The sequence below is a fragment of the Rattus norvegicus genome, chromosome 6 (genome assembly GCF_036323735.1).
Source record: "Rattus norvegicus strain BN/NHsdMcwi chromosome 6, GRCr8, whole genome shotgun sequence".
NCBI classification, from domain to species: domain Eukaryota; kingdom Metazoa; phylum Chordata; class Mammalia; order Rodentia; family Muridae; genus Rattus; species Rattus norvegicus.
Genome location: NC_086024.1, coordinates 133,011,948 through 133,039,167, shown reverse-complemented (window position 1 = coordinate 133,039,167; position 27,220 = coordinate 133,011,948). Strand labels below are relative to the sequence as shown.

The following is a 27,220-nucleotide window of genomic DNA, read 5'->3' as shown; positions in this document are numbered from 1 at the left end:
TGCAGTCAACACACATTTATTGGGCATCGACTCTGTTCCAAACCCTAGTTTGCAGCAGGGGCCTCAGAGGCAAGGTGCACACAGACCCTGCCCTGTGGTGCTCACAGCCTGGCAGGGCAGCTGGTCACATGAGCAGACATTCACAATACAGTGTGGTCAGTGTGTTAGAGGTAGGAGCACAGAGGAAAGACCTTGGCCTGGCCGTGGGTAGCAAGGAGGGCTTCCTGGGGGATGTGTCACTTGAAGAGATTAGGGAGTGAGCAGGAGTTAGGGAGTCTCTTTTGAGGGTGTGGCCAGTGCAGAAGTTCAGAGGTTTGGGAGAGATGAGGATGGTGGCGGTGGTAGCTGGGGGTCAGGCAGGGCCCACCAGAAAGAGCTGAAAAGCCAGCAGATGACAGGAAGCACGAGGGTGTGAAGCAGGCGAGGGGACAGGGCCTGCCAGGAGCCATCGTGGAAGGTGGCAGAAGGGTCAGGGGCGCCAGTGGGTGGCCATGGGCAGCAATGGGGGCCAATGAGGCCCTGGTCCGAGGAGTCTGACCCTACCCAGGGCTCAGCAGGGTGGGGGTGGGGGTGCAGGCTGCCAGCCCCGGGGCCTCAGGGTGCACAGCACAGGGTCCAGTGGCTTGAGCGTAGCCTGCTCTTGCAGCCCAAAGCGCTGCCCAGGTACCAGCCGGAATTCGAGCCTCTGAAGCAGCTTGGCCATAACGACTTTCACCTCCATCTGTAGGGGAGGGACATGGAGGGAAGGAGAGAGAGGGGGAAGGGGGAAGCAGTGAAGACAGGAAGGAGGATAGGAAAGGGAGAACACAGAGAGCCAGTGGAGAAGCACAGACGCAGATTCTCCTTTCTTTTCTCCTGTCTGGCACACTCAGCCCCAGCCCCCAATTCCCCGCCCCCCCCAGGCCACCAGCCTGGTCCCACCCTGCAGTTATTTCTTGGGGGCCCCAGGCAACACGCCCCTACCTGAGCAAACTGCTGCCCGATGCAGGACCGGTGGCCCAGGGAAAAGGGGAAGTAGGTAAACCTCGGCCTGCAGGAGAGAGGCCCTTCAGGGTCAGCACAAAGAGCAGGGTGTCCCACCACTGTCCCTTCCCCCACATGACCAGCTTAGGCCCAGGAGCAGAGCCATCCTCAGGAAACTGCTGAGCTCTGCCCCTCAGACACCTGTGTCAGTTAGTGTTGATCATCAACCTGGCAGGATCTGGAAGCTGGGAGGAGGCATGCTGGGAGACCATTATCCGGGTCACGTTATTGGGTGGGAAGCCCCGCCCACTGGGCGTGGCCCGATTTTTGGGCAGGGCATCCTGGGCTATAAGATGGAGAGGCCAGGTAAGAGCTGGCACAGCCATGCCCTGTCCTCTCTGCCCTCCGCTTCTGTGACTTCAGTAGTGACGGACTGCATCCTTAAACTGTGAGCTAAGCCAAGCCCTTTCCCCCTGACAAAGTCAACACTGTCAGAGTATTTATCCCAGCAAAAGAAAAGGACCCTGAGAGCAAGTGAGCTGTGAGGGCAGCCACAGCCCCCTCCCGGGGCTCTGGAGGGGCTGTGGGTGCAGGTAAGGCAGTCCAGAGGCCTCCGTGATGATGCTTCACCCACAGACCCACCCCATCACAGCAGCTCAAGGAAGGACTTACTTGGGCGCTCCAGGGCCGAAGCGGTCAGGGTTGAAAGTCAGTGGATCCTCAAAGTAGGTGTCCATCCTCCCCATGACATAGGTGCTGAACTGCGCCAGGCAAAGGAGCTGGTGTCTCTGGTTCCCAGGCTGTTCCCCTTGTACCTCCCAACCCATTTCAGCCCCCGGGGGTGATGTGGAACACAGCACCTTTCTACTTATTTAGACAGGTGTGACATTCCACATACACCCCCAAACCCTCAAAGAGGAAGAGAGAGGACACTAAGATATGTCCACTGCCCTCAGGGTGTCCTGTGCCATGCCATCCCCTGCCTGGCACAGCCCTGTAGCAGCCACAGTGACCCCTGTTGTACAGATGAGACAACAGGGCTCAGAAACTTAGCTGAAGTCACCCAGCAACTAAGTGGTCACAGACTGAGGCCTGGTGCTGGGAGGCACCTTCCTCCTGCCGGCTGGGCTGGCCCCTCCTCCACCCAGGCTCATTTCAGCCTTCAGGGCAGAAGCAGGGGAAGCAGCAGCCCCACCACCTTCACCTGAGCCCAAGGTCCCTCCTGAGGGAGCTGGTGGTCTTCCTATGCCCTGGGAAAGCAATGTGCCCTCTAACTGGGCTATGGGCACTGCTGTGCTGGGCATGTTGAGGTGCCAGGGGATCCACTATGAACGGGGTATTTGCTGATCACTATCCCATGCACGCAAACAGACTGACTGGTTCCCATCACCCACTACTGTGCAAGGGTGAGCCAGGCTCACAGGAACCTGATGCTGGGGCAGAGGTAGCCAGGGAGCTGGGGTGGCGCCCCCTCTATATATAAGGCCTTGCGTGCACCCTCATTCTGCTTTGCTATGCAGATCTTCACTACTCATTGACAGTTCTGCTGTGCCTGCGGCTACCTCTGTTAGCCCTGGCAGGAAAGGCATTAAGTGGGCATGCCCACTTGGGCTCCGCCCACATCCACAGACTGAGGCACGGCTTTAGAGGCACTAAACTGAGGACATGGATTACTGCTGGGGGTGTCGGGGATGACTGGCATGCAGAGACAGGTGAGGGGTCTCAGAGGCCAATGAGCCCAGTGAGTGGGTGAGAACAGAACTGCACACAATCCAGCAGGATACAACAGATCCAGGGCAGAAGGAGGAAGGGCTGCAAGGAGGAAAGAGAGCTAAGAAAAATGGGGCAGGCGGCAAAGACCAGGAAATGGTCCAGTGGTTAAAGCGCTCGCTACAGAAGCATGAGGACCAGAGCTCAGAGCCTCCAAGCCCACTTAAAATGCCTGGTGAGCCTGGCCGCCCTGCTACAACTCCAGCCTCAGGAGGCAGAGACAAATCCCCAGAGCAGGTTAGTCAGAGAGACTAGTCATATATGCAAGCTTTGGGTTTGCTTGAGAGACTGGACTCAGTGAGTCAGATGGAGGATGACGATTCTAGACATCAACCTCAGGCTCCCATATGTATGAGCATCCACATACATATGTACATCCTACACATACATGCCCACACACATGCATACACCGCACACGCACACGCACACACACGCACACGCACACGCACACGCACACACATGCACACACACATGCATACACCGCACACACGCGCACGCACACGCACGCACACGCACACACACACATGCACATGCACACACACACGCACATGCACACGCACACGCACATGCACAGGAAAAAATGGGGTCAGAGTACTCCAAGAATGCCCCATTGTCTCCCTCTCACCATTTGGAGCCCCAGAAAAATGACTAAGCCTCAGTGTGTGCAACTGTGTGTAGAGCACTTTCTAGACCTGTCTAGAAAGCTGGGGTCTTCGGCTGGCTGTGTGAAGGGGAGGAAAGGACCCGGCAGAGTCACAGGGAGACTAAGGCAAACACACAGGCAGCCAGGAAATCGAGGGTCAGGATAGTAAGAGGAACATGGCATGGCAAGTCCCGGGGACAAACAGGCTAGCCCACCTGAGGGCCCCACGCACCAGGAGAGGAGTGTTGCCAGGGACTCTGACCCCATCAATCAAGGTCTCCTCTTCCAGCAGGCGAAAGGTGCCCCATGCTGGTGGGTACAGCCTCAGAGACTCTTTGAGGACCTACAGAAGACACGAGAGAGAAGGTGGTGTGGGAAATCAGGATGGCCCAAGGCCAGTAGCAGTATGCACAGTGCCACTCCCATTCCCACTGAACACTCTGTCGCAGGGCAGCCCAGGCTCCCAGAACATCAGCCTTATCATAGAGTCCATCCCTCATGTGACCAAAGGAGAAACTGAGGTCTAAAGGAGAGGGGCACTATCCGGGACATGGGGAAACACTGAGACCAGAAGGCAGGGCCCATATTCCCCCAGAGACAGTAGCCTGGAGCATCAGGGAGCCCTGTCTCGCTGAATGAGAAGCCTGCTGAGCCAGCTGCCAGGAGAAAAGCTTTGCCTGAAGGGCAATTCCAGCCCCTTTGCTAAAGGACCCCTTTCCAACCCTGGCCACATCCTTGGGGGTGGGAGGATATCCCCATCCTGCTGTTTGAGACCAGGGGAGCCTGGGCTCCAATGAGGGCCCAGTGAGGCAGCAGCCCCGAGCCCACACATCTGCCCAGAGGTGTCTCACCCACGCTGCACACCTGTGACAGGTACTGCAGTCTCCCCAGATCCTCGTAGTCCAGGTGCCGCTTGGAACCGACCACCTCATCCACCTCGGCCTGCAGCCTGCCAGGTAAGACAGAGACACTCACGATGGAGAGAAACCTCTGCCTGAAGCATTATAAGGTGCCGGGTGGTAGGGAGTTGGAAGAGTAGGGTATGGGGTTCCCACCGGCACACATCGCCTGCCCCTGTGGGAAAGGCACCTGCGTCCTAGTCAGGCTACATCTAACAGCAAATAGGAACCATGTTCCCGGAACCTTAAAATATCCATCCTTGTTTGTTGCTCGAATGCAACCTTAGGAAAGAACATGTCCCACATAGCCTTTAATGCTTTGATGCTGGGCCTTTGGTACTCAGCACGGTAGACTGACAGCAGAAAGACCAGCGAGAATGGTGCAGGGAGGCCGCCACTGCCTCAGTGTGGGTCTGGACCACTTGACACCCATCAGCATGGCAGTAAGGAAAAAGAAAGGAAAATAAAAGACCAGGGGGTAGCCAATAGTGCGGAGGCACGGAGGAGATGGGATCCGGGTTCACCATGGATGAGGACAGAAAGCTGTGCAGCTGCTGTGGGAAGTGGGGTGGTGGCTCCCACAAAATTAAAACCAGAATTATTGTCTGGTAATTCTACCTCAGGGTGTGGCCCACAGAAGGTGTGGCTGAAGATGGAGCTGCCCACCCATGTTCATAATCACTGCAGCTAGGGATCAGGAGACAAGGGACAGGAGCTGCCCGAACGAACGTCACCTGTCCATGTCCCTACCGTGACGGACCCAGATCTAGACTTTCAAATAGGAACACAGTTCTGACTTGGGCTCCAACATTCACCAGCCTTGAGAACCCAATGCTGACAGACGCACGCTGTCTGATGCTATTCTCGCCAGGCACCTCCACAGATCAGGGTACTGAGGGCGGGAGAGCTGTTTAACAGGGCGGTGTTTTGAGTTGGGGAGATAAAAGGCCCTGGGGTGAGGTGATGGCCAGACTTGCACCACAGCATCAATGTTCTCAGTGTCTTTGGACTTTTTAAAAATAGTTCAAATGTGACATATTTTCCCAGTGTCTGGGATGAAGCCTGAGCCTGTGCGTGCTAGCAAGCGCCTACCACGAGCTACACCCCGGTCTGCAACAAAGTGCGCATTTCTAGCTTATCTATGTACACATGGACGAGCACACATATTCACCTAAAATCCAATAAGCTGTTTTTAGAATTGTGAGTGTAGCGGTGTTTTGCCTGCATGCATGTCTATGTACCGCATGAGTGCAATGCCTGTGGAGGCTAGGAGAAGGCACTGGCAACACCCTGAAATTGGAGTTAAAGATGGTTGAAAGCCGCCATGTGGGTGCTGGAAATCAAACCCGGGTCGTCTGGTAGAGCACCAGTGCCCGTAACCACTGAGCCATCTCGCCAACTCCCCAACAAGCTATTTTATATCTCATGCCATCTCTTACTTCTATCCTCCCTGCTGGTGACCAGCGAAGCTTATAACAGCTTGTACCCCTTCCCAAGAATTCTACAGCTCCTTGCATGGCCACGGGCTCGGAGCTTGGTTCTGTCTGCTCTCTGACACTCTTGAGGGTGCCCATCAAAGGAAGCCAGCTAGGATCTGGCCAGCTCAAGTGTTGTGTCCCATGCCACCACCACATTACCCTCCTTAGTCCTGCCACCTAAGGGCTGGTAGTCAGCCACAGTTGGGATGCTCTGTACACAGGGGAAGGAATGACCACAGTTCTTACTGGCCCAAAACTCTTGGTCTCTCTTAGCAAACAAAGACTCAGGGCCAACAGTGCCCCGAGGAAACATTGCTGGGCTAGGGCAGTTTGGGAGGGAGGGATGATGGCTCTGAAGGATCCCAGATGCCTTTTCTGGAGGAGAACATGTTCTCCGGGAGTAAAGCAGAGAGTAGGGTCTCTAGGCCAGGAAGCAAGTACAAAGGCCCTGGGACAAAAGGAAACGAGGTCTATTGGAGAGTTCCAGGCATGGTGTGCATACAGGTAACTCTTGGAATGATCTCACAAAAGCCCTTTGCCAGTCCCAAGGGCAGCCTTCATACCTTGCCACGATCTCCGGCTGTCGAGACAACTCCATCACTGTGAATGCCAGATGGTTGGCGGAAGTCTCATGACCTGAAAGAGGAAGGGGTGCTCTGGGTGAGACTGCAGGGGCTGCCCACACCCTGCCCTGCCACCATCTGAGAGCCCACATCTTCCCTTTCCCATGGCTGTGATAGGAAGGAGATTGTCTGTCTGTCTGTCTTTGCAATCCGTCTACTATCCAGTGGGTGAGTAAAGCTGCCCACTTAGATGTTCTGAGAACTATTCCTTCTATCCTCTGCTCAGTGGTCCTGTTTTACAGCAAAGAAATGAATGGTGCTAGTGGCCCACACCTTTAATCCCAGCACTTAGGCGGCAGAGGCAGGGGGATCTCTCTGAGTATGAGGTCAGTCTGGTCTATATAGAGACACTGTTTCAAAAAAGCTGAAGCTAAAAAGAGCTTGAAATGAAGTGTTTGAGCCCAAGGCCCTGCCCGCCCTGCCCGCCCTGCCCTGCCCTGCCTCCAGGGCCCGTCAGACGGACTGACAGACCACCTCAACCAAAGGCCAACGTCCTGTCAGAGGTCAGGCAGGAAGCCATCAAATCAACAGGGTCAAACTCCTCCAAGGGTGACTTGGCTGCAGGGAGGGCACTGAGTCACATGAAAGCTCTTGAGAGAGGTGAGTGGCTCAGCAGGTAGCCACTAGTGACCAGCCAAGCTGCGTCACTGCCAGCTGGCACAGGGAGGTGAGGCCACCTGCTCCTAGAATCCCTGAGCCAGGACAGCTCAGGCGTGGCCAGGATGGCCCTGGGCTGCCTGAGGTATGAGCAGCAGAGCGTCCCCTGCTGGCCCCCTGGCTCCACACAGGCTCACGGTGGGCTGTGAGGAGGGGGAGGGATGCTCACTGGGGGACAGACTAGAGGCCAAGGGATCCGCAGCAATCCCAGCTGGCAAAGCAGGGATGAGCTTCAGGCTCTCTGGGCCTCCCGCACCGGACCTGGCTCCATTCAGACCCAGTTTTGTGCTTGCTTTTCTCTTTGTGTGTGTATGTGGGGTAAATGTGTTTGGGGGTGTGCATGGGGGCACACATGCACCTGAGTGTGCATGTGTGCAGAGACCAGAGGTGTCATTCCCAGCGACCCATCCACCTTGTTTTGTGAGGCAGGGTCTCTCACTGGCCTCTCACTAGCTCAGTGATTAGGTTAGGCTGGCCGACTGGTGAGTCCCAGGGATCCCTCTTCCTGCACAGGGATTTGGGTGAATAGCACTGTACCCTGCCTTTTGGTGGGTGCTGTAGCTCTGACTGGGTTCCTCACGCTTGCATGACAAGCAGTTTACCAACTGAGCTACGTTGGACCCTGTGTCAGGATGGTGCCCTGCAGTGCAGCTCTAACGTGGTCTCTGTGTGGCGTCTGCCCACCAGGACACATCTCACCCATGTAGCAGGCTCCTGACCAACAGAACGTGTCTGTCCACTCCTGCCAAGGGACCTTAACTTCTCCACTGTTCGCCTGTGCTCTAGCATTCGTTCAGTGTGTCCCATCTGTGGGGGTCCCAGCTGCACAGAGCCACGGGAGTGTCCAGACCATGCAGCCTTGCTATTGTGGGACAGGTAACCGTTATGGTGGGGGAGCTAGCCCTCACCAAATCAACTTCAGATAAAGAAAGCCGCACACCAGGAGCAGCAGGCAGAGGGACTCTCTGGACCTAAGGATGGCTTCCACTTGGTCCAAAATGTGCTCAGTGGGCAGTCACATGAGGAGGGGGTATCTACCAGATTGCTAGAGGTGAGGAGGGGCTTTCTGGGCAAGCAGTAATACTCAGGAGATGAGTGAACACTATTGGCACATATTTATACCAAGCTAATAAATCTGAATAAATCTGAAATGGGGCAACCCGAAATTTACAGCCAAGCTCTCCTGAGAATCAGGCTTCCCAAACCGGGCAACCACTTACTAGATCCCAAGGATAGCAGGAAGTCAGGCTCCCTTCCCCGGGGACCTGCGCTGAGACCACCCCTGAGCTAAGTCAGGATTAAGGTGCCCAGAGCCACACCACGGGCTACGCACCCGCAATGAAGAAGGTAACAAAGTTGTCGAGCAGAACCTCGTCGTCCTGGGCTCCCTCTTCAGCTGAAAGGCAAGAACGCACTCAGCCCCACCACAGCCCTGGCTCCCAGGCCACGGGCTCAGGGGGCACCGTTTCCTCTGAAGCCAGAGGCTGATGGGATGTGAGCATCCCAAGCCCGCCCAGCCCTGCTCCTGGGTACCCCACCTCATCCCGCACCTTTGAGAATCTGCGTGAGGATGTCGGCCGGCACGTCCTCACCCCTCTTCAGGGCCTCACGGCGGCGCTGCACCCAATCCTTCCCCACCTGGCGTAACAGGCGGATGCTCTCTCGGATCTCCCGAAGCTGCTTTCTCTTCCCTGGCATGAACTGAAGGAGAGCCCCAGCTCAAGGAGGCCCTTAAGGTCCCCAGGTCCCTCCCCAGGCCCCACCCGGAAATCCATACAGCAGCGTGCTGGGGGAGAACGTGAGAAAATTCTAGAAAAGATCAAGCAGCCGGGCAGACCAGAACAAGATAGCAGACTGAGTCCAAGCATGAGCTTCCCCCTCCTGCACCAAGTCCCTAGAAATGATGGGAAGAGAGGCCCTTCTGCCTCCATGCAGCACTGGGAAGAAAGAGCCCCTGAAGGAGGCAGACAGGGCTGCGTCAGAAAGGAGAAGTCGGGGCCAGAGAGAAGTGAAGTAGAGTCAATGGTGGTGGCACGTGGGGCTGCAAGCTCATAGACTCAAGGCCCCAGGAGCAGAAGGGAACCGGAGATTGGCTCAGGAATCACCTTTCCCCTGTCTTCTTCTTCATGTCTGGCTGGAATAAGCAAGTGATAGCTGGCGCTACAACAGCCATCTTATGACAATGAGGTGATGTGCTGAGGACAGTGGGACACAAAGACAGAAGAGTCCAGAACATCTGACATGGTGAGGTCATCACAGCACCCTAGAATGCCTGCTTTGGGGATTGTTTAACACAAGACAAAGATTAACTCCTGACTTACATTCCGCCTCTCTGATTAGGTTCCGCTCTTAGGTAGGGCATGCAAATGTAGATTCAGATGTCATTCTGGACACACTGGCACACAAAACCCATTCTGACAGAGGTCACTGAAGGAGGTGCTTCAGCACATGCAGAGGCACAAGCGCAACTCGGTCACTGTGGAAGGGCAGGCAGTACCTTCGCCAGGGTGTTACGGGACGCACTGATACCCTCCAGCATGACCTTCACTGCCTGGGACAGGGGTTTCTGGGCGCCCAGTAGCATACTGGTCTCCATCCCAAAAGCTGCCTATGGGAGAGAAAGTTGAGGTCAAACCTGGAGACATGGAGGCAGCACAGAGCCTCACACAGGCAGCTGGAGACCTGGGCCTTGTTTATGTGTTACCTACGCCTGAAAGTGATCCACGGAGTCCTGAGCTCTGCCCCCTCCCTGGTCCAATACTGTTTCTCCCTGAGCTGCAGCCTTCCCCAGGGGTGCACAGCCACCAGCCCAGCCCAGCCCTATCCCACAGGACTGCAGAAGAGAACAGAGACAGGTGGGCCTCAGAGAACATCCACAGTTGCCTTGACCAGCTGAAGCCAGTCCCAATACCTTTGAGGGTGCATTTTTGGAGACAGAGTCGGAACCCCAACCTCAAACTAGGTCGCTTTGAATAACCAAGGAGATGGAATGCACAGAAATTATGCAGAGCCCGGAAGAGAACAACTGAGCTACAGGAGGAGGAAGAGAGAAGGAGCCCCCACCCCGTGCCTCAGCCTCCCCACCCCAACCCCCACAGCCAGTACTACCCATCACCTTGGCCAGGATGTCGATGGTGGCACAGGTCAGCATGTCCTGCATGGACACCGGTGTCTGTCCGTCCGCCTTAGCTTCTAGAATTTCCATCAGCTGCTCTGCCTTCTCATTGAACGTCCCCATCAGGCTAACCAAGGAGCTGGGAAAGCAGGATAGGTGTCCCTGGCTCACCGCCCTGCCCCTCCACTCTGCCTCAGTGAGGTAGGTGGACACGGCCAGCCTCCCAATCCAATTCCCAGACTGGGCCTGGAGCCAGAGCAACAGAATCTAGCCCCAAATGGACACTGTCCCATTGCCCCACGCCCCCAAACACACACCCCTGCCTTAATGGCTTCATAGTCTCCTGCCACTGCGATGCCTCCATCCTGACTTCAAAGGAATGTGACAGTGCTGAAATTCTGGGGTCCCCTACAGTCCTAGAGACAGCTCTGTGGGACCCCCTCCTGCCCCTCTGAGCCGGACCGCCATTTGAAGTCTCTGGTTTTTCCATCTCACTCCTGTTCCTGAGCAGCCACAGTGCCTAGGTCTAAGGAAGTGGTTTAACTCCACTCTAAGCAAAATTGAGACCACCCCCCCCCCATGCCATGTGTAACTCGGCTCCCAAAGGCACTGCGTTCTCCGCCTTGGGACATCTCGCAGGCACAGAATGTATATGGAAGGATACACTCCAAACTCAGCAGCCACGGGAGCAGGAAGGAGAACGGCACATTTCCCATTACATAGTTCCAAGTTTTTATGGAGGGAAAAATGATGTTTACAATTAAAAGTGTTGCATCGTAATCTGAGAAAGAGGTACATGGGTAATTTTTGCCCTGTTCTTTAAGATTTGTGCATTTTTATTTTACGTGTATGGGTGTTTGACTGCACGCAGGTGTACCACCCACGTGACAGGTGCGGGTAGATACCAGAAGGTTTCAGATCCCCTGGAAACTGGAGTTAGACCGCTGTGGGCCACCATGTTGGTGGCAGGACTTGACTGTGCACATGCATACATGCATGTGGCTGCCCATGTAGAGAGATCAGGGGACAAGAGATCAGGTCCTCTGCAAGAGCAGTGCGTGCTCTTAACCACTGAGCCATCTCTCCAGCCCCCCGTCCTACATTCTTCATCTTGAAATTTATCTGGAAATTTGGAATTATCTTCAAATGGGAGGCTTTAAAAACATCAGTGAGGAAGTATGGAAGAGAAACAAAGAGAACATTTTTTAAATTAGGAAAGAAAACGGACAGGCAGTTCACTGTCCTTCTCTACTGCTCTGGGGCCTCGCTGGCTGACTTCCCTGGCGGTGTCCAGCTGAGCCTCTTATCCTGTAGCCAGCTCTCTGCATCACTCCTTGACACCCTCAAAACCCTGGAAGCAACTTGTGCTCTTAGGGAGGTAAGAGTCCCCCTAAGTCCCTTGCTGACCTCCCTCCCATTAGCACACAGACGTCTGCGCAGCTTCCAGATGGTCCTTAGGACCGTCTCTCAAGCACTGATACCTGACCCTAATGTCTGGGTTTCTCTTCATCTGCTTGCATGGTCTCATGGTCTGTTGGTTCAGGTTGTTCTTGTTTTGTTTGTTTGTTTGTTTGTTTTTAGCGATCACAGTCAGGTGAACCATTCGGGCAGTGTGCAGCTGGTCAAAACTGACTTTCTTGTCACCACTGTAAGCAGAGAAACCTGCTAAAGGGAGGGAGGTACAGTGCAGTCTCAGCCCTGTGGTCTTTTAGCATCTGTTACTGTGTGTGTGCACTGCCCATGCACACCTGCATGTGGGTGCACATGTAGGGGTCAGAGGACAACCTGTGGGAATTGTTTCTCTCCTTCCACCGAGCAGATCCCAGGAATCAGACTCAAGTTGCCGGGCCTGACAGTAAGTGCCTTTACTTATCGAGCCATCTTGCTGACTGCATAAACACTCTAGTCTTTTATGGAGAAAAAAAATAGACCAAGATCTTCTAGTAAAAGTAAAATCTAGGGGCTGGAGAGATGGCTCAGAGGTTAAGAGCACTAACTGCTCTTCCAGAGGTCCTGAGTTCAATTCCCAGCAACCACATGGTGGCTCACAACCATCTGTAATGAGATCTGATGCCCTCTTGTGGTGTGACTGAAGACAGCGACACTGTACTCATATACATGGAATAAATAAATAAAATTTAAAAAAAAGTAAAATCTAGAAAAGTAGAAAGGGGAGTGTACTTCCCAGTTCTGTTTAAAGCATCAGTGACACTGTGGGGACAGTGGCTGGAGACCGAGTCACCAGCACTTCTTTTTCGTCCCTCATTGGTGACTTAGGACTCAGCCTCTTTTTTTTTTTTTTTTTTTTGTTCTTTTTTTCGGAGCTGGGGACCGAACCCAGGGCCTTGCGCTTCCTAGGTAAGCGCTCTACCACTGAGCTAAATCCCCAGCCCCAGGACTCAGCCTCTTAATGCCTGCATTGTACAAAGTCTGGTCCCTATAGCTTGATAATGCGGGTGTTCACAATGAACTAGTATGGACGGTCTGGCTCAGGGGTTAGGGAATGTATGCATAGTACATACATAGCCCGTGCATACAGGTGTGTGGGTGTGCCCATCCATCAAGCTTCTCTACCAGGTAAGCCATCCTACGGGCCTGATCCTCATGTCATGACCCCATGGTTAGAACCATCTGGTTGGGATAACTGAGGGCAGGAACCGTGGAGCTCGGCTGGCTCGTGTGCCTGGCTCTCTCTCACTCACAGAGCTCAACTGGCTCTCAGTCTCCACTGTTATTCTTTTCCATCCTCTTTGGCAGAGACAGCACCGCCTGGGTGTGGCAGGAGCTCAGCCCTGGAGGGGATATCTAAGCTGGGTATCAAACAGGCAATAGGGATTTCCTAGAGAGAGAGAGCACATGGTAAAAGAACATGGTAGCTGCAGGATGGTGGAAACCAGCAACTAGTAAGGTAGGTGTAGACCAGAGGTGAGGGGCTGACCTCCGTCTTTCAGTTGACAGCCACTAAAGGCCACCAAGCAGTAGGGTGGAATAGGTCTGGGTTTTATTGACATCTGTCCAGAACAGTGAAAAAAGACACAAGAAGGAAAAAAAAAGATAAAGAAAGAAGATGGGGTTATAGGAGAGGCAACAGGGATGGCTCAGAAGGGAATGCTTACACAGGGCCCACAGATTATTCATTCTAGAGTGACCTTACAGCCAAACCCCCCAACTGACCCCTCGTCCCGACTCCTAAACAAAGTTAACATGGCCATCTATATGTCAGACTACCAGGATGCACTGTGGGATGAGATTCTTAAGGGAGGATGGGGTGTCTATCACTCTGTTTCCACAGGAAGGCAGACCCAGGCCTCGTCACCAGGAGACCACAAACAAGCCCAGGCTGCAGGACACTGTGCCAGCTGGCACTTGGGAGGAAGAGGCAGGCCAATCCTTTGTGAGTTTGGGGCCATCCTGGTCTACATAGTGAGTTCCAAGACACCCAGAGATGCATAGTGAGGCCCAGTCTCAGAAAACAAACCAAACCAAATCAATTACGTATACACACATATACACACGTATGAGTGCACTTTGTTTGTTTGAGACGGGGTCTCATTATGTAGCTTGGGCTAACCTAGAACTTGTCGTCCGTCCTCCTGTCTCAATCTCCTCACTGCTGGTTATAGACTTGCATCATCACACCCAGCATTGATAAACACGGACACACAGACAGAGAACAGAATTATAAACCAAACATAGTTCTACTAGCAATAAGTCTGAAGTGATATCTAAGTAAAACATTACCTCTCTCAGAATGTCAGACACAGATTCAGCATGTTACCACATGTTACCACATGTTACCACAGGACTACAAATGGTATTTATGCCTGAGAAAATGAAGGCACATGTTCACACAAAAGCCTGTGTCGATGTGTCCTGGTGGCACTGCTCATGACAGCCACAAAGTGGAGACAACCCAAATACCTACTGACTGAATAAACAACAGACAGTAGCCATGTGGTAGAATATTACTCAACAATGAAAAAGAAGTAAATATTAGCACAGGCTATCACCATCAGTCTTGGCCAGAGGAGCCACATATGAAACATTGCATACTGCTAGTCCATGTGTGTGAAATGTTGAGAATCCAGACAAAGTTAGTGTGATAAGAATTAAGGGGGGTTGGGGATTTAGCTCAGTGGTAGAGCACTTGCCTAGCAAGCACAAGGCCCTGGGTTCGGTCCCCAGCTCCGAAAAAAAAAGAAAAAAAAAAAAGAATTAAGTAATCACAGTGGCGATGGCACACATCTATGATGACCGAAACAATCTGTTGAATGATACATTTTAAGTGAGTGAAGTATATAGAATGTGATGTATAATTCAGTAACAGGATTATTTAAAAAAAGAAATAAGGCACCATCACGAATTGAAAAATAAAATGAGTAAGAGAAGAGACCCAGAGTTGGAGTGGGGCAGTTTTGGATGGCAGGGCTCCATCCTTGTCCCCACCTCTGGCCAGTGGGGTCATGCAGTCCTTAATGTTCCCAAGCCACCATACAGGGGCCTCCCTCAACTCTCCCTCCTGACTTCTGACGTCCCCAGATTTCCCTTCATCAGAGTAAGGTCCCTGAATGAGGTCTCCCCACCAAAGAGCCCACTCCAGCCAGCACTACCCGTGGCCAGGAGGGGCGGGTCTCATCCCACATGCTCACCTGCGACTGAAGGCCAAGTCCATGACTCTTCTCTGCTTATACCAGCGCCCATAGTCACATTCAGACACCAAGCCCTGGCCAAACAGTCTGGAAGAGACAGGAACAGGGTGCCAGAGAGAAGGCGGGATGCGGGAGGGACTGCTCAGTGGGCTCAGGGTCACCCTGGGATTGAGGAAAAGGCTCTGGGACTTGGTGGGATGATGGCTACCTTACAGTGTGGATGTGGCTAGACTATAGGTGTCAATGTAGGTAAGAAGTGAGTATGATACTGTCCATTTAGCATGATAAAAAAAAGAAGTATAATATGTGTTTTAAAATATCATACGCATCCTAAATCTGTCATTATATACCATAATAAATAAAGCAAGGTGACCCTATGTCCCAGCATCAACAATGCCCCACCACCCACCCCTATCTGCCTCTGGAGGGGAAAGAATTCCAATCCAGAGAGTGGAGCCACCATGCACAGGGCAGCCATCACGTGTGCTGCTCCCAGTGGAGTCCTCCTTCCTCGGGTCCTTACCTCTCTCCGAACACAGTCTGAATCGCACGGTACATCTTGGAGTCCTTGTTGTACTTGGTGGACATCAGGAACTTCTAAATATCACCCCCCAAACAACACAAACCATGAGAGGCCACACTCAGCACACTGGCATCAGCCAAGCTCTGGCCCCAGAGGGAACGTAACAGATATATGGCCAAGTGGACTCTTGGCCACACACCAGGAGGCCTGTCTTTAAGCCAGCAGTTCCAGAGGGGTGTGGGAAAGGGTCCAGAGGTGCTGAGCACACAGCTGGAATGGGCACGGGACCCTACACCACGCCTTCCAATGCCACACTGCGGCAAAGCCTTGAAACACAGGAGGGACCCTCAGGATAGGCTGCCAGCAGCCCCAGGCCAGCCTCAGATGAAGGAGTACTTTCTGGAGGAAGGGCCATCTTGCCTCTCAAAAGCTATGTCAACGTCAGTATTGATGTTACCCAACAGCCTCGGAGGCAGTCTAGCCCAGTAGAGAATGGCTTGGGCTGGCCTCAGCACCCTGCTCCTTTATTTGCTGACTCCATAACCCTGGATGAGGTTCCTTCTCTGGCCCTGTCTCCTTATATAATGATGGTTAAAGGTGCCTGCCTGGTCCCGGCTGTAGTGAGGAGTCAGTCACTTCTGCAGCAAGAGAGCTGAAAATGGCGCCTGGTACACAGCAAGTGCTCAATAAGTGTCAAGGGCACATCGACAGCCTGCAGTTTACTCCCTGCCCCATCACCCTCAGATACACATACTGGCTTGCACGAATCTTACACACAGATGGAAAAACAGAGATTTAGAACCAGCACAAGAGATCTGGGGTGCTGCTGAGTTTGTACAGTGTTTGCTCAGCAAGCATGAGGCCACAGGATCTGTCCCCAGCACTGCACAGAACGGGCATAGTGGTGGGGACTGGTAATGCCAGCACTGGGGAGGGAGGTGGAAAGATCGGGAGTTCAGGGGTGTCCTTGGCTACATAGTGAGTTTGAGGCCATAGCCTGGGCTATGCCAAAAAACAAAACAACAAAAACAGAAGTAGGAAATGTTTGTGGTAGGCACAGGATTTGAACCAGGCAATCTGAGGCCAGATGCAGGGAGAGAACGCCAGATTCCAGGCTGAGGGATGTAGGAAGTGTGGTAGGCAGCAGAGGCCGCAGGGCCCAGTCAGACTAAGTTTGATCCTGGAGGCCTAGGAAGGAATTGGGGATTTCTCTCCAACCGGAAATACTAGTCCCTGTGAGTTCCACTCTGGGGTCTCAAACCAAGCTTTCAGCTGAAAGGAAACCCCAGGGGTGGCTGGCATTGCACCATGAGTCACCCCAGGGACCTCAGCCCCACCCCACAAACCCCGATCTATAAATCAAGTTCTGCCATCACCCCGCCCAGCCAAGACCATGATAGCAAATGCCACCTTCCTGTTCCTTTCAAAGGCCCCTCACATCTGTAAGCTCCTCATCAACTAAACAAGAGTCCCTACTGCTGAGCTGCCACCACCAGTTTATCTCCCACAGCATGCTGTCCCAGAGTCTGGGATCCATGATTGACCACTGAGCTGAGTTTAGTGGGTAAGGGAGAGACACAATGAACCCCTTAACACCTCACCCTTCCTCTGGTCACCTCTGTTGATGCTAACCACACCAGAGGCAGTGACAGCTAAGAACTTACTCTCCTGCTGCAAACCACAAAACTGCAAAAGGAAATGGGTAAAGCGTCTAGTGTCAGATGCTCGGACAAATCACGTGCAAATGTGTGCTGAAAGGACAGAAGACCAAGGTGAGGAAAGGCATGGTGTCCAAGGGCTACTCTAGCTTCCTACCCAGTCAATTCCAGGACAAAGACACTAACGGAGTCCCAGATATAGCCCAGCAGCTGTGCTAAGTGGAGCAGAAAGAAGTCAGGCTCTGGGTAGGCTGCGGGAGGCTGGCAGTTTTAGGCCAGCATCCTGGAGGGGAGGTGTGTGTAGAAAGAGTCCCTCTACATGGGGTCCTGAGCACTGCATGAACATGCCGTGTGCATACACGTATCACTGCATGATCTGAGATAGCAGAATGAACGGGCAGCACTCAGCTCTGAGGGTCTCAGGGTTCGCACACACCACAGGTGGTTGAAGTTGCCCTCGCCAGAACACACCAACCTCAGACAGGAAGCCCTCAGGAGAGGCTGCAGGTAGCTATTCCCTCTCAGAGGGGCTGGCCCAGCCCTGGAGTCAAACCTGTTCTAGCCTACGCTACAGACCTTCAAGTGAGGCTGGAAAAGACCAGACTCATCTGCAAGCAAGCCAATTGCCGAGCTGAAAGCTGGCACTCTTCAAAGAAGTACACAATAACCAAAGGGAAAAGGAAACTTTTTGAGACAGGGACTTACTCTGTAGCTCGGACTGACCTGAAACTCACTATGTGGGCCAGGCTGTCTTTGAACTTATAGAGACCCCCCAACCTCTATCTCCAGGTTTCCAGGGTGCCGGGATCAGAGGTGTACACCACCATAGCAGATAAATTAATATATTTTAAATGATTTTAGAACCAGGCATGGGGTTTTATTCCCAGTATCACCAAAACAATACAAAACAAGCCCCACTAACAGTGGGCTGGAGAGATGGCTCAGAGGTTAAGAGCACACACTGCTCTTACAAAAGACCCAAGTTCAATTCCCAGCACTGGAGTCAGGTGGCTCACAAATGCCTGTAACTCTAGCTCCTAGGGACAGAAGCCATCTTCTAGATTCTGCAGTACGTGCTCTCATGTGTGCATACACACACACAGATGCACAGATACACACACACACACACACACACACACACACACACACACACACACACACACCGTGAGTTGTAGTACATCAAACTTTGTCTCTCTCAGAGTCACCCTGCAGGCAGAGAGCCACACCCCCACCAGTCCACTGTGGAATCACCACCATCTACTGAGGTGTTGCTGTGTGCCAGGCTGGACTACAGGGCTCACACACATCAATTCAGCCCTATCCTTAAGCCTGTCAGAGGCCATCATTCCTACTTTATAGAGGCTCAAATTAATGAAGTCACTTGCCCCAGGTCCACGCTCAGATTTGAGTCCATTCCTGCAGATAGTGGGTACCTGTTCCTGGTACAAACATGGCCCCCCTCCTCATATCAGGGGGGCACTTAAGTCCCTCCTCTGGGAGGATTAAAAGCATCTGTGGTAATGGAGACAATTCAAAGGAGGCTGGCTGGAAGGGCAGTATCAGTTCCTTGGGCCCGGTGTCACCCACAAATCAGAGAGAGGACATGGCAACAGAGGCATCTCCTACCTTGACTGACTCAGGACTCGTGACGATGACTGAGGTTTTGTGGAAGACATTGACTCTCACAACAGGACCATACTTCTTAGCCCTGGGAACCAAAGTGACTGTCAATCCCCCCAAACATGAATCGCACCCTCCCGGCTCAGTGGGCCCCACGGTCAGGAGGAGTAGCAAAAACATCCCATTCCAAGAGACATTCAACCCCAATCATGAGAGCTTCTTTTGGGGCCCAAGAGGCCTGGGCTGGGGGTGGGGATGGGGGTGCTTTTCTCTGTTGTTAACACATAATGTTAAGTGAAGACCCCCTTAAACTCCTTCTCCACATCCATTAAACAAGAGTTGAAATACAGTCCTCTGCCCACAAAAGTGTGTGCCAGGAGTTAAGCAATATCAGCCATTTGGAAGTGTTTTGAAAGACAGAAAATAACACCCCAAACAGTTACTGTTACCTACACTCCAGGACAGTTTGCAGAAGAGGGAACTGAGGCCCAGAGATCCTAACAGCTGTTCTAAGGCTCCCTGGTGGTCAGCAGAAACTCTTGGCTTCATACAGCCTTATCTGCCTCTATGCTGAGGGGAGCTGCCAAGGTAGGAGCGACCTGGGTAAGGTCAGGTGCTGGGAGGAACTGAGAGTGACCTGGGAGGAGGCAGAGGGAGTGCCTTGGGGCAGGGTAAGAGATTCTGGGGGAGGGAGTTAGACAAAGTGGGGTTCCTGCTGAGAGACCCAGAGTAAAAACGAGAGACAAATTGCGACTCACCAATCCAAAAACACGTCTTGGAGCACACGGCCACAAGCTTCGTCCTTTTTCCAAAAGTAGGGGAGATGTCCCAGAAGGAAGCTAGAAGAAAGGGAGGGATCAGGCCTGGTACTGGTCACCTTCAAGGGTACCTACCATCCCCCCTCAGGAGAGGTGGTCTTGGGAACTGAGGCTGAGGGGCATGGTGCTGGCTTGAGGGCACCAGGCCCACAGTACCGATGGTGCACAGTGTGGTCCAATGGGTTCCAAAGGCTTCCTTAGAGAGTCGTCTTACTTCAGGCCCTTTGGTTGGAGGTCCATGGCTGGCACCAAGGAAGGACTCAGTGGCCTCGGGTACCCATGTGACATTTGCCATGTGGCAAGTTCCATGCTGTCATACCCATGATGCCCAACATCACCTGGCCAGGTTACACACCACAATCACCACTGTCGCCATTACCCACAGGTCAGATGGGGACGGAGTGGTGAAACCATCTGCCTGGAGTGTGCAGCAGGCACCGGGCGCAGCCCCACAGCTCCTCAGCTTTACAGACTCGCTGAGGGGCCGAGAGAAAAGTCAGCTGCTAATCACCACGCAAGCAGGAGGGCCTGCGTTTTAATTCCGAGCGCACCAGTGTTTTTTTGCTTTTTTGTTTTTGTTTTGTTTTAAAGGCATGGCAGATTGCCCTGTGATCTCTATGCTGAGGAGATGAAGCTCACAGGCTGCTAGTGTGACCAAATTGGTGGGCTGTGGGTTTAGTCAGAGAAGATGTCTTAAGAAGTAAGGTATAGGGTGCTGGAGAGATGGCTCAGTGGTTAAGAGAAGTCGGTGCTCTTAACCTGAGGTTAAGGTCCTGAGTTCAAATCCCAGCAACCATATCGTGGCTCACAACCATCTGTAATGAGATCTGATGCCCTCTTTTGGTGTGTCTGAGGACAGCTACAGTGTGCTCATATATAATAAATAAATAAAATATTAAAAAAAAAAAGAAGTGAGGTATAAAGTTTTGAAGAAGACCTCTGCCATCTCTGGCCTCTATACTACACACACACACACACACACACACGCACGCACGCATGCACGCACGCATGCACGCACGCATGCACGCACACACACACACAGAGACAGACAGACAGACAGAGACAGACAGAGAGATGGCTTGTGAGCTAGACACACAGCTGTGAGATAACTGGCCACCACATATGACATTCTGAACTCTCTGGACACCAGAAAGAACATTGCAGGCAATGGGAAGAGCGGGTACAATGGCCCTGAGGTATGTGCTTGGGCAGCAGGAGGATGCGCACACTGAAGCAGGGTCCCAGAAGAGAAAGTGGCACAATGTGGGGTCACCAGGGTGGGAGGGTGGACGCTGAAAGGCACTCTGCCCTTTGACCTCAGTGAGGTGTGGGTCACTGGTAGGTTTTAAGCAAAGCACAGAGAGGATCTGACTTGGTCCTAAATGGATCCTTTTCACAGCCGCACTAGAAATAAAGGCAGGTCAAGGCACAGAGCGAAATCAGAGGGGACAGCAGCCAGTGAGGATGAGAGGTGACAGGATGACACAGATACAGACAGAGCTGGGCTGGAGAGCTGTGGATCGGCAAGAGGATTCAGGGCAGAGCCCTTTGGCCTTCTCTGGTTCTGCCTAAAGAATGATCCCCATCAGTGACTTTGCTTCCTCAAACTGTGGGACAGCTGTGGGACATGTGCTCCACACAAGCACCCAGAGTTACAAGGAGGGTTGTGCCTCAGTTTCCCAGAGACTCCTCACTTTTCAGCTTAACTGCTCTCTCTAACGACTTCGCCACCCTGGGGTGGCCTGGTCCCATGACCTACTTTCTTGTTGCCTGAGGCAGGCAGATAAAGACAGAAACGTGGCCTTGGACCTGCTAATTTGTGCCAGCCAAGGAACCAAAAGAAAAGCTTATAGCAGTGTTTCTCCACCTGTGGGTCGAGACCCTCACAAGGGCTGCATATCAGATATTTACATTAAGATTCGGAGATGGGTGGGACGGTGCATGGCTTTAATCCTAGTACTTAGGAGGCAAAGGCAGGTGGATCTCTGAGTTCAAGGCCAGCCAGGTCTACAGAGTGAGTTTCAGGACAGCCAAGGCTATACAGAGAAACCCTGTCTTAAAACAAACAAGATTCAGAACAGTGGCAAAATTACAGTTACAAAGTAGCAACAAAGGTATTTTATAGGTGGGTGTCACCACGACAGGAGGAACTGTATTAAAGGGTCTCCATGTCAGGATGGTTGAGAACCACTGGCTGATAGGGTGGGGAGCAGAGACAACATCTAGAGTTCAGAGAACACTCTACGCTAAACCCAGGACTGAGAGCTCACAGGAAGGCGCCATGTTCCAACCAGTATCCAGACGAAGCCACAGGGATGCAGGGAAACAGGAAAAGAAGTCCCAAGGGCTAGAACATCACTGACAAGGTGGCAAAGCAAAGACACAGCGACTAGGAGCGCGAGTCCACACCGCTAGGTAGGAGGCAGCAGGGTAGGGCGCGCAGAGAAGCCCCATTCTGTGGGCCAGAGGTGGGCGTTAGGGTCAGATAGGCACCTGGGGCTGGCATTGGCTTCAGCAACACCTGTAGCGAGGCAGCGGCTAAGGCTGAATGGGAGTGAGTTCAAGAGCACTGGTGGGGGGGGGGGGGAGACTGGAGGCCCAGAGCAGGGTCTGCAGAGGGTTTGCTGTGGGGAGGAGGTTTGAGAGGGAGTCGGCGCAGAAGCTGGGGGCGAAGAGAGGCAGGCTTTTCAAGATGGAGATTGGAGCAGCGCAGAAGAAAACTGGTAGTATATGCAGGAAGGAGGTGCTGCTGGGGCAGGGGCACTGAGCCACCGGGACAGACTCGCTTTGGTCAAGGCATCAGTGGCCACCAGCAAGAACAGCTAGAAGGTAGGTGCTTGTGGGTCTGTGGGGCAGGGGTGGGCAGCTGTGACAGCGGAAGCCAGGGGAGGAATTTCTCCCCAGTTGCTCTATTTGCTGGGGGGAGTGGGAGGCGAGAATAAAAGCTGAGCATGCGATTGGAGGGGGAGGCGCGGCGGGGCTGAGAGAAGGCAGGGATGCCGCCTGGAGAGGGGGTGGCTGAATGTTACTGGAGCAGGAAGTGCAGGGCAACTGAGGTCACTCTTCGCGAGGGGCCCTTGGAGAAAGGTAAGCTGCAGACACCACATACTATGGGCTGTATTTCCAGAAACATGTGGCCATCGCTCCTAAAACTATACACACTGGGGTGAAAGTTCTCAGTTGAGTCACCTCTCTGACGTTGGGACCTCTTTCCCCTCCAAGGTCTACACCTGGGTCAACGGCAAACTCGGAAGGCCAGGAGGGAACTAAGGGCTGTTCCCTCTGGCTCCAGCAGGGGGCGCAAGGGGAGAAAACAAGCAGGAAGACTGGCCCTGGATGCAGGAAGGTAAAACTCTTAAGTGAACACTGGGAGCCCCCATACTTGTCATAACCCTGGTGATAGATTGCATATGGCCGTGCAGGACTTCCTAGAACACCCGCTTTCCCGTAAGAGGGACTGGCCAGCTGGGGATCCAAGGACTCTATCAACTGTGGTCATAAGTAAACAGGGACCATCTATATGGCCTACTGCAAGGCCACAAGAGAGATGTCCCCACAATGGGTGAGAAGCAGCAAGCTATCCACCACAGGTATGGGCAGGTAAGAACCACGTATGTGCCAGAGGTACCAAACGCTCAGCTGAGAACATAGAGTCCACTGGATGGTGACATAGAACAGGACCAGGTGGGGCTCCCCCATGACTAAGCCCTTTGTAGAATAGTCCCCATCCTATACAACTCACAAACCAGCAATTCTGAGTAGGAAGGAAAAACTAACAATGCCTCCATCAGACTACCTTGGAGACAATGTCAAGGTATCTATCCCAAAATCAATTTAGAAGCAGGTTAAAGAAGACCCTTCATCATCAAGTCGTGTCCAGGTGAGCAGGGGCTGATGCTGCACAGGACCAGACAAGCAGGGGCTGATGCTACAGAGGACCAGAACAGGGACTGATGCTGCACAGGACCGGGAGAGCAGGGGCTGATGCTGCACAAGACCAGACAAGCAGGGGCTGATGCTACACAGGACCAGGAGAGCAGGGGCTGATGCTGCACAGGACCAGAACAGGGACTGATGCTGCACAGGACCGGGAGAGCAGGGGCTGATGCTGCACAGGACCAGGAGAGCAGGGGCTGATGCTGCACGGGACCAGAACAGGGGCTGATGCTGCACAGGACCAGGAGAGCAGGGGCTGATGCTGCACAGGACCAGAACAGGGGCTGATGCTGCACAGGACCGGGAGAGCAGGGGCTGATGCTGCACAGGACCGGGAGAGCAGGGGCTGATGCTGCACAGGACCAGGCGAGCAGGGGCTGATGAAGTTTACAGCAGAGATGGAGAAATAAAGAAGCAGAAAGTGTTTGTGTAGGATCAGAACGTGGGGCTCGAGTCTCCAGCGATTACATGGATCAGTGCAGTAGGATGCTGTACTTAAAGCAGAGAGGTGGGGGAGGGCCTCCTGCAGAGTAAGGAGGGTGGAGGGCAGGGTGGGGAGCAGCAGCTGCCTCTTGCAGGCAAAGAGATCCTTGCTCGAAAGCTGGCACAGCCCTAGAACACCAAAGGACTGGTGCTGTTTCATAGGTTTCCTATCAGCCACAGGATGGCCACTCACAGTTTGTAAGTCCAGGCTTTGAATGCCTGGGGCTCTTATTTGTGTTACAAGATGTTCCAGAACTCTCATTTAGTTGTTTTATATTCGACCACCAATCCAGTTTGAATCCAAATCTTCGGATTTATGTATTGTTCAGTTCACCCACTAAAGAACCCGGGCGGGTTATGGTCAGCCTCTTCGCACCACACTCCCCTGAACACACCTGGAAGTCGCAGGTAGACTCTGGTGTAAGAGAGGATGACAACACAGAACACACAGACTCAGATTGCTCTGGGAAGGGTTGTTTCTGTTTGGCCTTGTCCACCTAACACAAGCTAGGGTCATCTGAGAAGAAGGAACCTCAATTGTGAAAATGCCTCCGATGAAGTGGCCTATAGGCGTTCTGTTTGTGGGGCACTTTCCAGATTAGTGATTGACATGGGAGGATCCAGCCCACTGTGGGCGGTGCCATCCCTATACAGGCGGTTCTGGGTTGTATAAGAAAGCAGGCTGGGTGGGCCATGGGGAGCAAGCCAGTAAGCAGCACCCCTCCATAGCCTCTGCTTCAGTTCCCACTTCCACCTCCCTGTTTCCAAGTTCCTGCCTTGATTTCCCCAGATGATGAACTGTAACCTGCAAAGTGAAGTAAACCCCTTTCTCCCCAAATTCCCTTTGGTCATGGTGTTTTATCACAACAGTAGAAGCAATCTAAGACAGATGGTCCTTAGAAACATTGTGCTAAGTGAAAGAAGGCAGACACAAAAGGCTCCAGGTTTAAGCCCCCATTCATATACATCATCTAGTACAGGCCACCCATGGAGACAGCCCTGAACCACTGCTAGAGATGCCAGAGCAGGCAGACAGGGCTTACTTGACAATGGATACAGGATTTCTTCTTGGGCCTGAAAGAAATGTTCTAGAATTACTGATGGTTATGCAACTGTGTTGCTAAACACTTTCAAAGGGTAGGTTTTTAAAGTATGTTCATTATCTCTCTCTCTTTCTTTCTTTCTCTCCTTTCTTTCTTTCTTTCTCTCTCTCTCTTTCTTTCTTTCTTTCTCTCTTTCTTTCTTTCTTTCTTTCTTTCTTTCTTTCTTCCTTCCTTCCTTTCTGAGACAGAGTAACTAGAGTTCAGACCTGTCCTCTCCAGATGCCGGTCCAAACAGGTGAAAGGCCTAGAGCCCCTAGGTCTCAAAGAAGACATTGTCACAACAACAGAAGCTCGTTCTTTTCTGAACTGTGGATGAATGACTTGGAAACAGAATCCAGAAATTCCACCATCCAACATGAAATCTGCACATGTGTCAGATTCTGCTGGGAGAGACATGAAGGATACCACAGTGAACAAGACAGACATTTAACAAGAGGTGGCACAGTGACGCTAGGAGCTCGACGTGGACTATATATAATACATTCAGAGGTCCAACAGAAGGGCCCCCTCCCTAAGGACTTAGCACTCTTAGCCAAGGCATGGAGGCCTGGGAAAGGCCTATTTAGGAGTGAAAGCTATAAGCACTGAGCAAGGAAAAAGGGGTCCAAGGGAAACCCCCAAGGTCAAAAAGAGGGCACGTGGAAGGCAGAGACACAAGGGGGAGAAGAGTGGCCTCCCTGTGTCCAGCCACAGGGGCCACTCGGGTCCACAAATAGGAATTCAGGCTGCCATGCTGGAGATGGTACCTTCCAGAATGTTCATGCCCAGAGGTCTTAAAAAATGTGTCTAATACCATTGCTTATTTATTCATTCAGTAAATATTTATTGAGCAAGTAAGTGCAACATTCCAGGTACGGGAGATGTGCAAGCAAACCGGACGGCTTTGCCCTCCTCAGGCTCACATTCTGGCGTGGGGCAGTCAACAGGTGGAAGAAGGTGGCTTCAGGGGTACTAGCCTTATAAATCACCCAGGGTGGGGTGGGCTTTACACAGAGCGATTGGAACAGCCTCTTTGATGTGAGAACAAGAAGATACCACCCACAGGCCAGAGAAGGGAAATGGGGAGGTCCAATGGAGAGATGTTTGGGACAGTCTGGCTTGGAGCAACCACAAGTATGCAAAAGGGGCGAGAGGGGACAGGTACCAAGTTGCCTGTGAACTCAGTAGTGGCTTGCTAGCTATGCAGTATGGTTCATGTGAAACTGGATTTTTCAATTCTAAAGTGATGAAAGCCCTTGGGACACTGACATAACACATCTACTCTAAGCTTCAAAAAGCTTTTGCCAGGTATAGTGGCACATGCCTTTAATCCCAGCACTCCGGAGGCAGAGACAGGCAGATCTCTATGTGAGTTTGAGGACAGCCTGGTCTATAGTGAGTTCCAGAACATCCAGGGCTTTGAAGAGAGATCTTGTCTCAAAAATAAAAGGGGGAGGGGGAAAAAAGAAAAGAAAGAAACAAGAAGAAAAAAAGAAAGGTTAGCTTTTGATGGGAGACATTGGTAAAGTGGCCAAAAACGGAATGGAAATACTGAGGACAAATGGAATGTCCCAGGACAGAAACACAGACACAGAGAAACGTCACTAAAGTACAGTGTTCTGTATTTGGACAGGTTGGCCCTGTCCAAGTCCTAAAGTTAGCAGCGTCCACTTTGAAAGCAGCCTGACCCGGGTTTAAATCTAGGCTTACCAACTGTGTGACCTTGGCAGATGACTTCGCCGCGTGCGCCTCAGTCTGCAGGTCTGAACGATGGGGTAACAGCAGCGCTTACCTGACAGGACTGTCGCTGCCGACACATTTGTGTGGCCCAGCCAAGCGCGGTGGGCGCCCAGCTGCTGCTGCGGCTGTGAGTAATTTGTTACTAAGAATAGTTAGCGCCCCTCTCCCGGCCTGCATCTCCGAGCTGGCCGTGCGTACAAGACGAGGCTGGACCCCCGTCCCGGGCGCTGGCTCGGACGCGGTCCCCAGATCCCGCGATCGAGCGCCCCAGTCAGGCCCCCGCCCCCACCCCCCGCTCACCTGGGCCGCGGCGGCCCGGGGATGTGCTCATAGCGGCTGCGAGCGCGATGCACGAAGGTGCAGCAGAGGCCGAAGGCGAGCAGGACGGCACTGCCGAGCAACAGCAGCCCGGGGCTCATGGCTCCGAGCCCTGCCGGGGTCGGCGCCAGGTGCCAAGGGGGCCGGAGGCCGCGACCGACTAGCTGTCAGCGCCGCGCGCCGCCTCGGCCCCAGGCCCCGCGCTCACCAGCACCGCCCCCGCCGCTCGGCTCCGCCCCCGCCGG

General features: G+C 52.9%; 1 protein-coding gene across 2 annotated transcripts; it reads right to left on the bottom strand.

The window, feature by feature from the left end:
* On the bottom strand, positions 1-27,220 carry Cyp46a1 (cytochrome P450, family 46, subfamily a, polypeptide 1). 2 transcript variants are annotated; one of them, NM_001399701.1, is made up of 15 exons: positions 26,958-27,178; positions 19,357-19,437; positions 18,605-18,686; positions 15,321-15,394; positions 14,798-14,884; positions 10,149-10,287; positions 9,531-9,641; positions 8,584-8,734; positions 8,367-8,429; positions 6,317-6,389; positions 4,241-4,325; positions 3,609-3,719; positions 1,636-1,724; positions 964-1,030; positions 1-721 (listed from the first exon to the last, which is right to left on the bottom strand). In NM_001399701.1, the coding sequence occupies exons 1-15, from the start codon at positions 27,074-27,076 to the stop codon at positions 551-553; spliced, it is 1,503 nt and encodes a 500-aa protein (NP_001386630.1). In that variant the 5' UTR covers positions 27,077-27,178; the 3' UTR covers positions 1-550. The 2 variants fall into 2 exon arrangements, with proteins under 2 accessions (NP_001386630.1, XP_063118204.1); XM_063262134.1 differs by lacking the exon at positions 1-721 and having other exon boundaries at positions 962-1,030; positions 3,592-3,719; positions 26,958-27,220.